At 39.1% G+C, this 16395-nt stretch overlaps 1 protein-coding gene across 3 annotated transcripts in view; it reads left to right on the plus strand.

The window, feature by feature from the left end:
- KDM4C (lysine demethylase 4C) overlaps nucleotides 1-9128 on the plus strand; it is a 256853-nt gene extending 247725 nt beyond the window's left edge. For 2 of the 3 annotated variants that reach the window (XM_033085582.1, XM_033085583.1), the window contains exons 20-22: nucleotides 1694-1813; nucleotides 6296-6388; nucleotides 8951-9128. In XM_033085582.1, coding sequence (XP_032941473.1) covers nucleotides 1694-1813; nucleotides 6296-6388; nucleotides 8951-9127 — 390 coding nt within the window. In that variant the 3' untranslated portion in view covers nucleotide 9128. Of the gene's footprint in view, nucleotides 1-1693; nucleotides 1814-6295; nucleotides 6389-8950 lie in introns of those variants that run through there. The other variant, XR_004420744.2, reaches the window with a different exon arrangement.
- The last annotated feature ends 7267 nt before the right edge of the window (nucleotides 9129-16395 follow it).

Raw genomic sequence — 16395 nt, forward strand, 5'->3', positions numbered from 1 at the left:
TCCTAACACCTTGGAAGATAATTGGTTAGATTTAGTTTGTGTAATTGGTCAGTTTACCTTTACAACTTTCGACTTAGATTGGATGCTTTTCTTTGTATAAATTTTTTATTGGCTGTAGTTGAATTCCCCTTGAACCTATAAATACGACTGTCTCCCCTTTGTCTCCGAGGATGCTGCTTGATCACCCTTCGCATGAAATAAAGATTCTTGTGGAACACATCAAGCAAGGCCTCCGGTCTTTCTCTGCTGGCTAATGTAAACTCCTGAGAGATGGCTGATCGATATTAGCACTCTCAGGTCCTGGTAAAACAACTACCAGAGACAAAAAGAAAGCTTACACCTTTGCACAGCACCTGACGGGGGGACAGAGACAGTATTGTCATGTAGAAATGTTTCTGTGAAAATCCAGCTTTTAATTTATTTTATCCCATGTTAAATCAAACTCACAGATTAAGATACACCTGATTAAAATCAGTTTATAAAGGTTGAATTTGGCTGGAATGATACTGCATCCAGATAATGTCAAAGTGAGGATCCTTGGAGTGCATTTTTCTCCTACATTTTAAGTTATTTGTTGTGATGATCATTGGCCTCTGTTGGAAGTGAATTGTTCAACTCAAAATACAAATATTTTTCTAAGTTATTTTCTGTAAATGTAAGAAAACAGTGCTAGTATTATGGCAACCTGAGATAGCTCCAGGTCCTGCAGGACCTTGTCACTGAGTCCTTATACCTGAGTCCTTGTCTTTATCTTTTTCCACTGTAGACCAGTTGTGAGTGAGCTCATGTGGTCACTGAGTAAGTCGTCTCATGCCCAGGAGAATACTACTCAGCACTAGTTTACATGGCAGGTCTACAGTTACGTAGTCACTTGAGAAGTAGAGATGCCTTTGTTGGGGTGAGGATTTGAATTGGTGAGCCCAGTTGTGTCACATCATTTTCTGGTCGTTTGTCTTATTTATTTGTGAGTAGCTGCTGTTAAGGGTATGTGGTTGGTGTACTTTGAAAATGAGTCATTTAGGTCATACTGAGACATATAGGACAAAAGAAACCATTACAAAAAGAGTTGCAGCTACTGATGCTCTGACATGCTCAAATAGTCAGGCACAGAAGTTGGCCAAACCATTGGAACAAAAATGCTTTATATCCTATGGAAAAAAATATTTCCTCCAAATTTAATTTTATAAGCATTTGGATTCTTTTAGAGTTTCTCCATCAGCTAAGCAAAAAAACTCATTGGCATTCTCACCATTTATGGTTTGATCCGTGTATGTTTCAGTCAGCAAAGATAGCATCCAGCAAAAAATGTACTGTGTTAACAAAACACAAATTATTTGGATATGTAAAAGAGAATGCATTGCACATATGTAATTGCACTTTGGTGATCCTTATTTTCAATGTGTGTTAGAAATTAATTTTGGTGGAAGTGTATCACAGTTGCTGATAGCTGTCTGATTTATGCATATGTTGTCTTGCCAATGCAGCATCAAGCTGTAAAGAAAGTGTTTCTTTGGACAGTATTTCATTTTCATAAGGGCTAACATTAGCATTAGCCCATTAGCAGGATTATAAAACTTGAAACATACATGGTAATAAATCTTCTCCAATTACCAAGTTCTAAAAGCATCTTACTGGTAATTTCAGTGCAGTGGCTCACTCACTGTTTTGAGAATCCATCCTTCTTTGTAAATAGAGCAGAGATTGCCTAAGGCTGGGTCCACCTGCAGAGGGAGAGGTCGTCCAAGTGAAATGGCCTGATGGAAAACTGTATGGTGCAAAGTATCTGGGAACAAATACAGCTCACATGTATCAGGTGAGTATCTATGTTTATTACCACACACTTTCTTTTCAGATGTCTTTATTGTAAATTACAGTAATTTCACGACCATAAGGCGCACCGGACTATAAGGCGCACTTTTTTTCTGCAGCGAGGCTCCGCCCCCAGCTCACTCCGTGCAGTTGCTGGCCAACCCGGCAGACATTGGCCCCCGGGCCCGCCTCCACCCGGCAGGGGTGGTGCCACAAGCCACTGGGCCACCCTGGACCCGGCAGCCATGGGCCCCTGGGATTACCGGGACCCGGGAGCGGGGGTGCCGTGGGCCCCCTAGCCCGCCTTCATCTGGCAGCCGTCAGCTCCCGGGGCTACCTGGACCCAGGAGTGGGGGTGCTGCGGGCCCCCTAACCCGCATTCACGCAGCAGCCATGGGCTCCCGGGACTGCTTCCACCCGAGAAGAGGGGTGCCGCAGGCCCCCTAGCCCATATTCACCCAGCAACCATGGGCTCCCGGGACTGCCTGGACCCAGGAAGGCGGGTGCCGTGGGCCCCCTAGCCTACATTCACCCGGCAGCTATGGGGCCCCAGGACTGCCTGGACCCGAGAGGGGCGGTGCCTCAGGCCCCCTGGCCCGCCTCCACCCGGCAGGGACAGTGCCACGGGCCTCCAGGCCTGCCCCCAGCCAGCTGCCATGGCACTTCCGGCTCCCCCCACAGCTCACAGCTCACACTTCCAGTTTGGCAAATTCCGCCGATTTGTACATCAGATAAGGCACACCGGACTATAAGGCGCACTTCCAGGTTCGAGGGAAAATTTTAGTCAAAAGGGTGTGCCTTATAGTTGTGAAATTACTGTACTCATTTGGCTCTAGCATTGGAGTGGCCTGCCACATCTTCAAAGATGAAGAAGACTGACATGTGAACTCTTATTTGTAACTGTTACCATACTTTAACTAATGTGTAAAACTTTCTAACCCAGTAGTGAGTGCTGTGCACTGTTTGGAAGAGAGGTTTTGCTTGGTCTTACAAAATCAAGGAAATTGTCTTCTAAAAAGTCAGGTAAACAGCTGGAACACTAAGATTGAAAGATAAGATTTGTTATTTTCTGCATGTTATTTGCTTTCATTTGATATCAGCTAATTATACGATTAATTAAGTATTGGTATGAGCCTACAATGAACCTGAGGCATTTCATAAGAGGTTGGAAGGAAGGACAGTAAGAAGAAGAGCATAACATTCATTTGTCTGAGGCATTTTTTAATTAATTAATCTAAGGAGCATTTTATCTTCAGCAAAGGCAAAAGGGAACTGAACATTGAAGGCAAAGCTAAAAAGCTGACTTCTGACTTCAGAGTAACAATTACTGTTTTTTTATGGGCTTGCCTTTGAGAAAAATCAGTCAGCAGCTTTGAGTACCCAAGTGAATGTTAGAAACTGCAATAAAACAATCACAATAATAATAGCACTTCTGAAAGAATGAGAATCTGGATACATTTCTTTTATATATATGTAATCATTTTCACTTATGTAACTCTTTTCATCAGGGGGCCTCACATTACTGTACCAAAATGACAAATTTACTATTATATCTCTAAATAAATTAAGGCACAGGGAAGCTAAATTACTTGCTGCATTGACCTTCTCACTTTGCCAATGACTTGCAATCGAATTCAACTCCTCAAATGCCTAAAGCCTTGAGCTAGTCTCTAAATCTTACCTCTTCCCTTTTATTTAGCAGCTGTAATATGTTGTGAAGGTAGAAAGTTCTTTACAAAGTATGAAGATTATTTTTCTATAGTAACATTAATCTTCAAATCATTTAATCTTTTGAACAACTAGTCTTCTGAGGAACACTGTGAGGTGATTTAGATGTATGTTGTCTTTCATATTTGAAGGAATTTGACATAGTCAAAACAAACAACTTTGTCTTATTTTACACCTCTTGAACAACATGATGAAACGAGTTTTTTTTAAGGGAAATGGATAAGCATGTGGAGGCTCAGCAAGATTTAGAGTTCCTCAGCATAACAAACATAAATTCCTGTAAATTGCCTTTAACAACCCCCGTCATGGGGGAAAATTGCAAAGTTTAAAGATTAGAGGGAGTCCATATTGCAATACATAGAACTGTAGAGACAAGCAGATATTTTGTCTACAGGATGAGTGAGGAGGCTGCCTGTGGCCACATCTTACAGAAAATTTATGACAAGGAGGGTGCAGGATTATCTTCATGGCATATTAGTAGTTCGTCCTATGGTCTTTCTAAAGTGTCTGAAAGCTGCCAGGACTCACACACACACACACAAAGGTTTGTTGTCATCTGGTGCAATCTGTGTTGCACTTTTGAGATTCTCTTACGCAGTCTTGTGTGTGATTTCTTAGATCTCATAAGACAGTTCTAGTTGTAAAACTCTGTGAATTTTCCTCATGTTCATCAGACATTTGTACCACATGTGGTACTTGAGCATGCAGGAGCTATGGCACATTGCACCAGAATTTGTCATACAATTTGACATTTGTCAGCCAATCTCCTACACAATCCCTAAGCAGAGCTAAATCTGCAAATGAAACAGGTGCTCAAGTTAAATTATTTATGTGATCCACATCTGATTACTTGATGATTTCTGATCTTGAGTTTCACAGTTTAGTCAGGGTTTATGAAATTACTCATTCACTCCATTAATTGCTTTCTAACAGCTTTCCCTTTAATTTTTGATGTGCTTATAGAAAAAAATCTCATGAAGATAGTAACATATCATGCAGACACAGTACAGCAGCAGAATCCAACTGAAATAACTTACTTGATAAAACTGATTATTTGAAATGTAGGATCTGCAATCTGACTTGAATTGGAACTATTAGAGATGATGGGTTTATATTTTGCATGAATCTTGATACTACTGAAAGTCTTACAGAACCTCTTGTGTTTACTATGAGGTGTAGGCAAATTATTTCCAGTGTGATATGCGGGATTATACCCGAAGAACTTCCATTTATTCTTCATTGTAAATGTGAAATATATTTCAAATTTCAAGCATGACAGATTCTCTGGTATGAAGCATTTGCATCCTACTGCACATTGTGAGTGAAAACAAATATACTGACCATTTAAGAAGAGATTTTCTTATCACACTGATGGAGCGTCAGAGTTAATTTCCTGCTCAGTTTTTTCAGCAGGGGTGCAAAAAACATTATTACCAACTGTATTGTGCAAAAAAATTACCAAATGTACTGTGCAGGAGGGAGCAGGTATAGCAGAAAGACTGTTCCTGCATCGTGGATTGCCATCATTTAATTAAACATGCTTAAGGCAAACTGAGTAGGCTTATGGGGTTAGTAACAGGAAAGGATGACTCTTCTGACTTTTTTATCCATTTGTGTGCTCTGTGCATTTTAAACGCATTCCAGATTTGTGCAGCCCTATTAGTTGCATTGGAAAATTTGTTTTTAAAGAAGCGAATAGATCATCGTCTGTACCCTGACTTTTAAAAATAGATGTATGGATTTTTCAGCTGTTCACATATTAATCTGACATACTTAGCTATAGCAAGCTTTTAATTTGAAATTAAAATCCTGGTCCATTTGCAAGTTAAAATGCATGATTTTTCAGTTTTATCTCTAATGATACTTTTGATAAATCAGTATTCTCCTGTGTTTGTATTTGTGTTTATTCTTCTAATCAAATGTGCTGTAGTCATTCACATAGTTTTATTCAATCACATAAGAATGAAGAATGGGACTTCTAATTTTATATCAAACTTTAAATTATAGTTTCTGTGGGAGCTAAACTGCAGTCATAGATAATACCTGAAATTCACGACTGTTAGATGAAGTATTAAAATAGAGGAAAAAATCAGCAGCTACTGGAAAAGCTTAAATGCTTCAAAGCCTCAGCATTTTAACATTCCCCACACCTAGTTACATTTCCTTTCTCATTTTCTGCTAACGGGGTTCATATTGGATTAAATCTAAACCTAAGCATGATAAAGCTTTTCATCTTCTGAACACAGCATTTAAAAGAAATTCCATCAGATTCAATAAAATTCTGTTAACTGGTATTTCCTTAGTTGTCACTCACACTTTCTTTTGACATGGTCTTCCTCAATCTTGAATCACAGGAAGTTAAAATTAAATTTTTATTTATTAGAAACAAGTAAAAAAATTAGTGACAAATAAAAATGACACAAAGACATTTTAATATGTCAGTTCTGCAAAATAATGTTGCCTGTCTTGTTACTGTTCAACATTCCTAATCTAAAAGATTTTACTTCATTATATATGAGTCAGTGCTGATTTTGAAGTCTCTTTTCTTAGATATTATTTTCAATGTAAATATAGGTTGCAATTCCTAAGAAATAATATTTTTTATGTTTCAGCCTAATTTCAGCCTAAAATAGATAGTAAAATGTCTGTATATATATGTTCTTTGCTTACCAATGTATTTTTATCTGGAAACATTTCCAGGAACTTCCTGCAAGAGTTAATTATTATTTTACTTCAAATACACATTTCTTTCAATTAGGTGGAGTTTGAAGATGGCTCTCAAATAGTAATGAAGAGAGAAGAAATATATACACTGGATGAAGAGCTTCCTAAGAGAGTAAAAGCACGTTTAGTGAGTATTTGCTGATGCTACCTTTATTATGTACATATATGTATATATATATATATACACACACACACACACATATATATATGTATAATATAAACAGAGTCATGTTTTGTGAAGCCTGTGATAAATCAGCCCAATCAGGAGATGTGTCCATTTGCTAGTGATATGGTTAGTTTTTCTTCCGGTACAGACAAATGCTGTTGTCAGGTGTAATTATTTTCTCTTAAAAAGGACATCGTATTTGTCTGCTGTGTCAGATCAGGAATGATCAAGTTAGTAAATACTAAATGGAGAAACATTCTGTTTTTTCAGTGTGCTTATAACAGGTATAGTTCTTTAAAAACTTTCCAGCTTCTCAGAGATTTGTGATTTTAAAAACCGTGATTTAATGAAAAATCAATTAACTTCTTGTAAGAAACAATGTGGCTGATCTAAACTCATTAATGTTGCTAGCAGGATTTATCATCATTTCACTAGTCTGGTTTAAAACTGACATTTGCTACTTTTTAAAAGTTTCTTGGTCTTTCAAACAACATCCACCAGCTACATTTTTATGTACAGTAATTTCACGACCATAAGGCGCACCAGACTATAAGGCGCACCCCCCGGGAGTAGGCAAATTTCGCAACTTTGTAGATCATATAAGGCGCACTGGAGTATAAGGCGCACTTTTTTTTTGCAGAGAGGAGCCGTGCAGTGCGCAACAAAGTAACGAATTGCTGGCAGGTGCTCAATTTGCAAACATTTTACAAAGATCAGTGTAGCCTTTAAACACAGCCCCAGGTGCCCTCCCCGTGCAGCAGGCCCCAGCACTCCCGCCCGCCCCCGGCGCCGTCTGGCACAGCTCACGGCTCCCAGCTCCCACTGCGCGGCTGCGCTGCGTCCTGGCTTCCCCCCGGCCGGCGGCGGCAGCGGCCATGCCGCTTCTCCCCACTTCCCCGTGACTATGCCATGGGTCACCGCTTCACCACGGCTGCACGGGCTGCGCCACCACCGCTGCCACTTTGCCGCGGCCACAGGGGCCATGCTACCGCCACTGCTTTCCCGCACCGCCCGGGCTGCGCCGCCGTTGCTCCAATGCCGCCGCCGGGCGGGCTGTGCTCGGGGCTGTTGCGAGCTCGCACTTCTCATTCCCCCACACCTGGGCTGGGGCCGCCCGGCTTCTCATTTTCCCCAGGCCGGGGCTGGCACCACCCGGCTTCTCGTTCCCCCCGGCTTCTCCTTCCCCCCGCCCCCACGCCCGGGCCGGGGGCAGCGCTGCCCAACTTCTTGTTCTGCCTGGGCTGGGGCCAGCGGCAGCTCCTTCCCTCCCCATGCGGCTCCTGCTGGCCATGGCCACCCGCTCCCACCCCCACTTCGCGACTCGGCGCTCCCGCAGCATTGCCCCCGCATTGCGGCTCACACTTCCAATTTGGCAAATTTCTCAACTTTGTCCATTATATAAGGCGCACCGGACTATAAGGCACACTTCCGGGTTCGGGAGAAAAATTTAGTTAAAAGGGTGTGCCTTATAGTCGTGAAATTACTGTATGTGCGCCAGGTGTTGAACATCACAGGGAGCATAACTCTTAGAGTTTGAAAACGGAAAGTTCTTCCATACATTTGTTGGAGGAGATGACTGTTTTTTACCTGTCTTAAGACAGCTCTTTCTAATGCAAAGTGCACTGGTCAAATATTCTGGGTTAAGAAACCTTTATGTCAGTGAATTTGGGATAAATGCACAAATCTTTCAGTGTCTTGACTAGGGTTAAGATAGATGCCTTTGAAAATGGTGAAAGAACCATCTGATTATATTTAATGGGGTTTTTTATACCATTTATACTGTTGCCATTTTTTTGCAAACTATTGCGTTCTCAGGGTATTTATAATAATGGAGTTTATGCTATTGTTTTTTAAATTCATTGTTTTATAAATTTTATTTATTTGTTTGTTTGTTTTTTAAACTTCATTAGGGAGTTAACTATAGAATAAAAACATTAAATTTGGTCAGCTGAATAAAACACACCGCAGCCTTTGCTGAGACCTTGATATGATTTATACTAGTGCCTTAAATTCTACAAATATGTAGGTTAGTCCTAAAGGCATGGCCAACACCTCCTTCCCCATGTTGTGCTGAACGCAGTGCAAGTTTAAGACAGCCTATGATCAGGTTCCTCTCTATTGAAATAAAAGGCACCAGTTCCTTCTAAATGATGTTTTTCTTAATCTTGGACCAAACAGCAACCCTGAGGCTTTGCAAATTGAGGCAGTGTCCAGGTTTCTTTTCAGGCATCCATGACATAGTAACTTGCATTTAAAACTTGCTTGAGTAACACAAGGTGGTGAAGATTACATGATACTGCTAGGATCAAACCTGCCCAACAGCTGCATCAATTCCATGCCACTGTTTTCTCGCCTAGAATTAGCACGCCTGTGTGATCCCTGGATAAAATCCAGACTAACAACAGCTGTTAGTTACGTGTTTCCAAGGAATGCTACAAATGTGGAGAATTTAATACTGAATTGGACATGCAAAATACGGAATGATAACAATTGTATATATGTGTAATTAGTGTCTGGTTTTAGTCTACAGCTTCTGATATGAGATTTGAAGACACATTTTATGGAGCAGATATTATCTTGGGAGAGAAGAAAAGGCAGAGAGTATTGAGTTCTCGCTTTAAGAATGAATATGTGGATGATCCAGGATACCGCACCTTCTTAAAAAGCTCGTTCCAAAAGAAATGCCAGAAGGGACTGTAAAGGAAGCAAGAGAAAGGATTCTTGATTAAAAAGCATGCAGCATTATTTGCAGTTGGGTTTTGTTTAACGGAAAACTCTGTTTTACAGTGAACTAATCCATACACCAGCCTTGTAATCTGAAGTACTTGAGTTCTGATTTCATCAGTTAATGTATTTAAGAATTTGTAATATTTTGCATTGTAAAACCGGGGGAAAACCAAGAAAGATTACTAAATAATATGCTGAGGAAAAGTTTCAGTCCTGTTGTTATTGAAATGAGTGATAAAATTCTCTTTGAATTCTTTGATTCACAGTTCTGAGAAGGAGACATTTTCGTAAACAGAGATAATGTCAGTGGTTCACTTTCTTTCTGCACAGAGGAAAAGGATGTTAAGTTCAAAAATAGCAGTTTTTATAAAATATTTTTAAAACAAAACCAGATTTGTACAGTACTGAGACAAAAGAGGCTGCATTTACTTTGTACAGTGCTTTTACATTTTTATGTCACTACTGTTTTCAGTAGGATTTGATGGGGACTCAGCTATTGACTTAGATATTTTTGGCTTTTAAGAGAGATATCTTCAGCACAGCAAGGGTATTTTGTATATTTAAAGAGACAGATTTTGGCAGGTATTTTTAAACATGTTTTTCATAAAGTCTTAATAATAGCTACTTGTAAAATATTAATTTCTTTCACTGTATGTATGGAAATTAAAGTTGAAATATATATGCTTACCAGCTTAGTTTTGAATGAATATATTATGGCTTTTATTTTGAAATAATGTTCTAGCAGTGAAATAAAAATAAATAAATAAATAAATAAATAAATAAATAAATAAATACTTTACTACTATTGCAACATTTTTCGTGTTGATGTGGTTCTGAACCCTATTGTTTCATACCTAGAGAGTCAGGAATATATGCTATGTTTCCCTGAAACAGAATATAAACACAGACACTCACATAGCTTAATGTTAAAATTCAGAGTTGATAAGTACTGTACTTTCATTTCTTGTCTTTCTATTTCTCCTAAGTCTTTGGGATCTTGACCTTTTTGGATGCTTCATAGAAAGCAGAAAGCCTGAATTTGTCTGAGCACTTGGGTATGTGAACCTAGAAGGAAGCGTTATCAAAGTGACATAATCTATTTCTTGTAAATTGGACAGTCAGCAGGATTTCTGACTGTCTGCCACAGGAAAAAGAGCCCTCCAAAATCCAATTTAAATCCGAGCACTGCTGTTTCTAGAGTTCTGCTTGCAAAAAACCTGAATATATGGACCCAAAGATTTTTTCTGTACAAAACCCCAGTCCTTTGTATGCTGAGGCATACAGATCTTTGTTTCACTGAAGCCCTTCCATGATTATTCTTATTTTTTAAGTGGACAGTAAAATCTTTTCAATTGCTATGTGACACCTCAAGTGACAGTGTAAGTTTTCGGTGTTACATTAACTATCTTTTGTTGTACCCTGAAATCCCTCAGAATCCCTTTAGTCTAAGAAATCTCTTAGCTGTAACAATTGGAATGTATATCTAATTGATAACACTTTCTCTAAAGGCACTGGGTTGTGGTGTATGCTGTTTGGCCTATTTCACAGTATCAGTGCTCTTTTTGGTATTCCAAAGAAAAGATTAAAACTAATGATAGATTTACAAAATGCAAGATTGTGGCTTCCTTCTGTAGTTATTTGTAGCTGATAATCACATTTTATGAGGTTTGTGTGACTGGGTTTTTGTAGTGGGGTCTGCAGGGGTGGCTTCTCTGAGAAGCTGCTGGAAGCTTCCAGCAGAACCAATGCCAACTGGCTCCAAGACAGACCCATAGTGGAGCTGTGCACACAGCTTCAGGCTGTGCCTGAAGGATTGTACCCTGTGGAAGAGTGACACACATTGCAACAGTTCATGGAGCACTGTTGTTGCCCATGGGATGAGCTCACACTGGAGAAGTTAATAGATAGCTGTCTCCTGTAGAGTCAGCCTGTGTTGGAACAGACTCCTCTCCCTGAGGACTGGTAGGGACAATGTGTGATGAGCTGACCATAAGCCCCATTCACTGTCATCCCCTGGGTGGAAGGAGGAAGAGCCCAGGAGAGAGGGAAATGTGGAGGAAGGTGTTTTTAGAATTTGATTTTACTGCTCATTTTCCTGCTCTAATTTTGTTAATAATAAATTCAGTCAATATCCCCAGTTTGTCTTGTTTTGCCTGAGATGGTATTTGGTTTGTGATCACTCCCTGTCCTTAATTCATTAGCTTTTTTTTATATTTTCTTTTCTCTGTCCAGCTATGGAGCCAAATGACAGACTGGCTTTGGTGAGTGCCTTGCACTCAGCCAGGGTCAACCCACTACACCTAATTACTGATGCTTAGTTTCAAAATACTGTGTTCTGTGATAAGAAAGCTTTTATAGTTATCAATGAAGGTTCAAAATAACTATGACATTAATAAATTGTTAAATACATATTAAAATATTTTGTAATTGGACAGGTGATGCTATGTGAGAGACTAGAAATCAAATGCATGTTCTTTGTCTGGGTCTGGTATTACCTATTATGGCACCATGAATAAATCCCATATCTCTATAGAGTGGATCTTTTTCTTCTAGGGATCATCTTGGAATTTTCTGAGTAAAGGGTTGCAATTTTTTTAAAAAAACATTAATGCAAAAAATTGTCTAGTTTCCTCTTCTGGCTTTCATCAAGGTCTTTAATTTGGAAGTTCTCTAAGGCACTGAAATTATTTCTGGCCTTTGTAAGGTACTAGAAAATACTTCTGAGTAAATGAAAAGTGTAATTGTCGTCATTGTAATTTCATGTCTCCTGTTTCAGGACTCGTGGTCTTTGCAAACTGAATTGGCTAAACAGCTGGCCTAGAAAGACAGATCCTGTTCCCTTACAATTCCTGAAAAGCTGCATTTTTCTGTTCCGCAGCCAATACTGTTATGGACCTTTCAGGTATATGAGATAGAGAATACATTGGTATGGAATGCTCTGGGAAACAGGAGCTGGCCACAAACTGAATCAGTTAGATGTACAACAAAACAGGCTTGCTCATTATCCGTGTAACCAATTCTCAATAGCCAATTTCTCCAGTAAAACATCTGTGTGTGTTAATTTTCTGGTGTTAGAGACAGATACATCTTTTCTAGTGAAAAAGCATGCCAGCATTCATGACCATTTCAATTACAGTGTCTGTGTGAGGAAGCATGCAGCAGGGTAGGAAAAGTGAAGCCCTGTTAAAGACTGGCTAACTGAATTGGCATGGTATTCCTGACAGTAAAAAAAAAACCCACGAAAACTGAATGTTAATAGCAAGAGAGCACAACATGCTCCAGGATAGGACAGGCCGTGTTTGTTCTATTGCCTGATACGTACAAGAATGAAGTAGCTGTTCTTTACAGTCTTAAGTCCTGAAGGTCGTGGGTGAGAACACAAAGTAGTGGTTTGGTCAGGATACATCAAAATTATTTTTATTCTCTGTCATCTGAAAAAATATCAAGGAAGAATCTGAAGTACTTCAATTTATGCTGGCTTGTGAAGTAGGATGCTTTAATGCTGTGACTCTGATTTCCACAGCTGTAAGTAAGGTCTGATAAAATCAAATTACTAGAATTAGATAAAAATTAGATTAATTCTTGTGAATCCTATTTGCTATTGTATTGTTGCAGCAAAGCAATTTTGTTGATGCTTAATAGGAGTTCTGCAATATATTGTGTTGTGCCATGGTGGTTAAAAATTTTCAATTAAAGAGAGTAATAGAAAAATTCCTACAAAATATTTTTGCTTTGAAGCTTGTTTATACTTTCCGACTGTGATGGAAGTGAACAGCAGTGTTTTGTAACAGAGACCTTAATTTGATATCCTGCTATTTATAAACAAAATAGAGCCAAATAAAAGATATCCGTTCTTATGCAGTTCCCCTCTTGCTGATTTTGTGATATGTTTTCCAATGTAGAAAACATTATAAGGAAAAATAACTGATAATCTACATTCCGCTTGAATGATTAATAATAACAAAGTATTTGTTTTTTGTGCTAGATAACAAATATTTGTATTTGCTGTCTGTGCTTCTCAATATAACCATCTCTGTTTAGTGGCACAATCACAACTATTAACTTTGATAGTAGATGAAGGCAGAATTATAATTTCACTTACTGGTATGAAATGCTGCTTTTTCTTCAGTCTCTGAATTTTGTAGGGATTTTTCTGTTTCTTGTTAGTCAACAGAAGTGTTTAATGTCAGTGTTCAACAGCATATTAGTAGGAGATAAAACTTACGTAGGGTGGGCAAAAGGAATCTTTCCTGAATATATGCACAAAATGGATATCCATCTCTTTTAAAAATTGCAGAACTATCTGATAGATTTATCACACACCTTCACATTTCAAAAGCCATCTCTGGGGCTTCTAGTCTTGAATTCCAAATGCCTTAGATAGCATTTTTCTCTGACACATTTAGCAAAAAGAAAATTATGATCTTATGGTAGGGCATAAAAGTTTTACTGGAGTTCATCTCAGCTGTTGCATATACAGTCTACTCACTTATAACTTCACTGTTACTATTGGTCTGAATTGTCCTGCAGCCATCCTGCTGTTATTCTCAACACTGAAATGTGTTTCCTCTAAACTTAGATTTGTAGGCAGAGTTGTTAGCTGCTAAAACTTTTGTAAGAGCCTGTTTTGAGTTACTAAAAACTTCGGCAATTTAGATATCCTACAGCTGAAATTTTTATGTGTGGGTTTGTGTTTGAAAAAGTCAGGAAATCTTATCTCAAACAGTTTGGTCTTTTGGAAAGATTTTGAAGAGGAGGATTAAGGATAAAAAAAATCATCCTTCATTCTCTCCCAAAGTTTCCCAGGCCTTTATTTGACAACCTCTCTGGTTCCTTTATACAGTAAAAGTGGGTCTCTTTATACAGGGTTGGTGTATGACTGAAAGGTGAATGGCTGAAAGAGTGATTCCTATTAGACTTTAGAGGTAGGTTTGTGGAGTGTTTCTGTAGATGTCCTATCATTTGACTGAGCTATCTGATGTGAAGTCTTGGAAGAACCTGTACCTGCAGAGCTCGTTTCACCCTAGTGCCCTTCTGGTGTGAGGGACTGGGCTGTGCATGCCTTGTCACCACAGCTCAGCACTGGCCTTGTGGTCCGGGAGAGCCTTTTGTCCTGTTCTTGTTCACCCTAGTTACTTGAGTGGAACACAGAGGCAAGCTCCTGTTTGTTCTCAGTGCCTTGCTGAAGTTGCTGCTGTATCAAAAAACCGATGGGGAAAAAAACCAAAACTAATCCAAACAGGAAAAATAAAGAACCCCAAATTGCTTAAATACAAAAGCATTAAAATTTGGACACAAATATGGAGAACTCATGGAGCTGGAAGGAGAAAAAATAGGGTGACCAGATTTTGAAAAGAGATTTATTCACAGTCTCTGCAGTACCCAGGATGCCTGAGGGTCAAATTTCTTGTGGTATAAGCAAATGGCTGTGAAATGTACCAGCAAATTACTGAGTGATTGCCTTTAGGAACAGCTATTCCTGATGCTAATTACTGAATGAACTCAAGGAGCAGTTATCACTGTTCTCCTAAGGATCTGGTTCTTCTGTACAGATGGGAAGTCAGTTATATGGGATAAGATTTAATTTTTTCCCCCAGATTGGTTACTAGAAAAAACACAGGTTTTGTGGTTGAGTGCTTATAAATTACTATGTTACAGTTAAGGGTGCAGTATCTGAAATATACAGCCAATGCCAAAATTTTCCCAGAAGATATATAATGCTTTAAATGTCCTCATATGTTCCTTACAGATCCAGTCACTAGAGGAACTGTAGGAAAGAATCACCATAATGACTGTCTGGAATGCACAGGAGTTAAAAGCAAGAAAGAATAGACACGAAGCACTGCACTCCCTAAGGCATTTTTTTTGCACAGTACTAACATTTGATGGCAATGTCATGCTACATTATGGAGGAGAAAACGCTCAAGGAACAATGTAACAGAACAAAATTATCCTTGAGAAGCTTCCACATCTAAAGTAGTCCATTGCAATCAACTTCTTCCTTTCTGTGTGATCATATGTACTGTACATAAATAATAAAAAGGTTCCTAACCTTAGTCCAGTCCAGGTGTGTCAGCCAATACCATGACCCTGGTATTTTTGAGTCCTATTTGGAGAGTAAAAGCAGAAACTGTGAATTCATTCTTTGTTATCTTTTAGCTTTAAAGAGAAAGGAGCAGATAACAGTTTCCTTTTCCTATTGGAAATTTCATATTGAAATAGCAGTAAGATAGATTTCTGTGCTGAATGTCTCTTTGTTATTTCAAGTGTTCAGTCCTCTCAAAAGAAGGGATGGAACCATTCTGTTCTCTGCTTACCTAGTGTTGTATCTCCAACTTCAAAGTCCCCCACCAAAAAGCAGTCAAAAATGAGCTAAAATTCTTCCAGGTCTAAACACAGAAATAGTAAATAGTAAAAAGGACAACTTCCTATTTTTCTGTGACAACTGTGTGAGCCAAGATGCAAGGCACAGAGATCTCTGGAATGGGAAGGAGTCTGGTGTCTCCAGTGTGTCTCTGTGCTCCCTCTGTGAACTTTCATCTATCAATCATCATCTGTCATCTATCTCATCTGTCTCTTGGCAGTCAGAATATGTTCATGTATAATGCCAATATGGCCTGTAGATGGTGAGCAATGCTATCTCAGATAACAAAATGGGTACTGACTACTGCATTTTGGAGACTACTGAATAAAGACATAGCTACAAAAACAGTGGTGCCATAGGCTAAAAACTAGAAATCATTAGATTTTCAATACTCTCACTCTTGTCGTCCACTGAAACAAAGCAACACAAAGCAGCATATTGTAGCAAGAGCTCACAACTTCGATGCCATCTTTCTGTTAGATTTTGGGCAGATCTCCAGAGATCATATCCTTCCTTGAAAGAAGGAGAAGTTAGTGGATGTGAGACCATGTAAGCTGGTTCAGTAAGAGTACTTGAAAAATAAATGGAAGGTACATTGTCAACACAAAGAACTACATGAATTAAATTCTTTGGTAGCTTCTTTTGGTCAGGGAAAAGTCAAGCAGAGGCTACATGAGATAGTTGCTGTAACTGGAGGTAAATCTTTGCAGTAAGTGCTTTGAGCCGCAGGATACTCCTGAGACAGTGGTGTAAGTATCACTGTGTGCTTAGAGAATGAGCAGGACAAGACACAGCCATGCATGCAGAATTTTTTCCCCAATATTTTGAAACACTAAAGGAGGATTTAAAACAACCGTTGAGCTTTCCAAGATCCTTG

Source organism: Catharus ustulatus, chromosome Z (genome assembly GCF_009819885.2).
Source record: "Catharus ustulatus isolate bCatUst1 chromosome Z, bCatUst1.pri.v2, whole genome shotgun sequence".
Classification (NCBI taxonomy): Eukaryota; Metazoa; Chordata; class Aves; order Passeriformes; family Turdidae; genus Catharus; species Catharus ustulatus.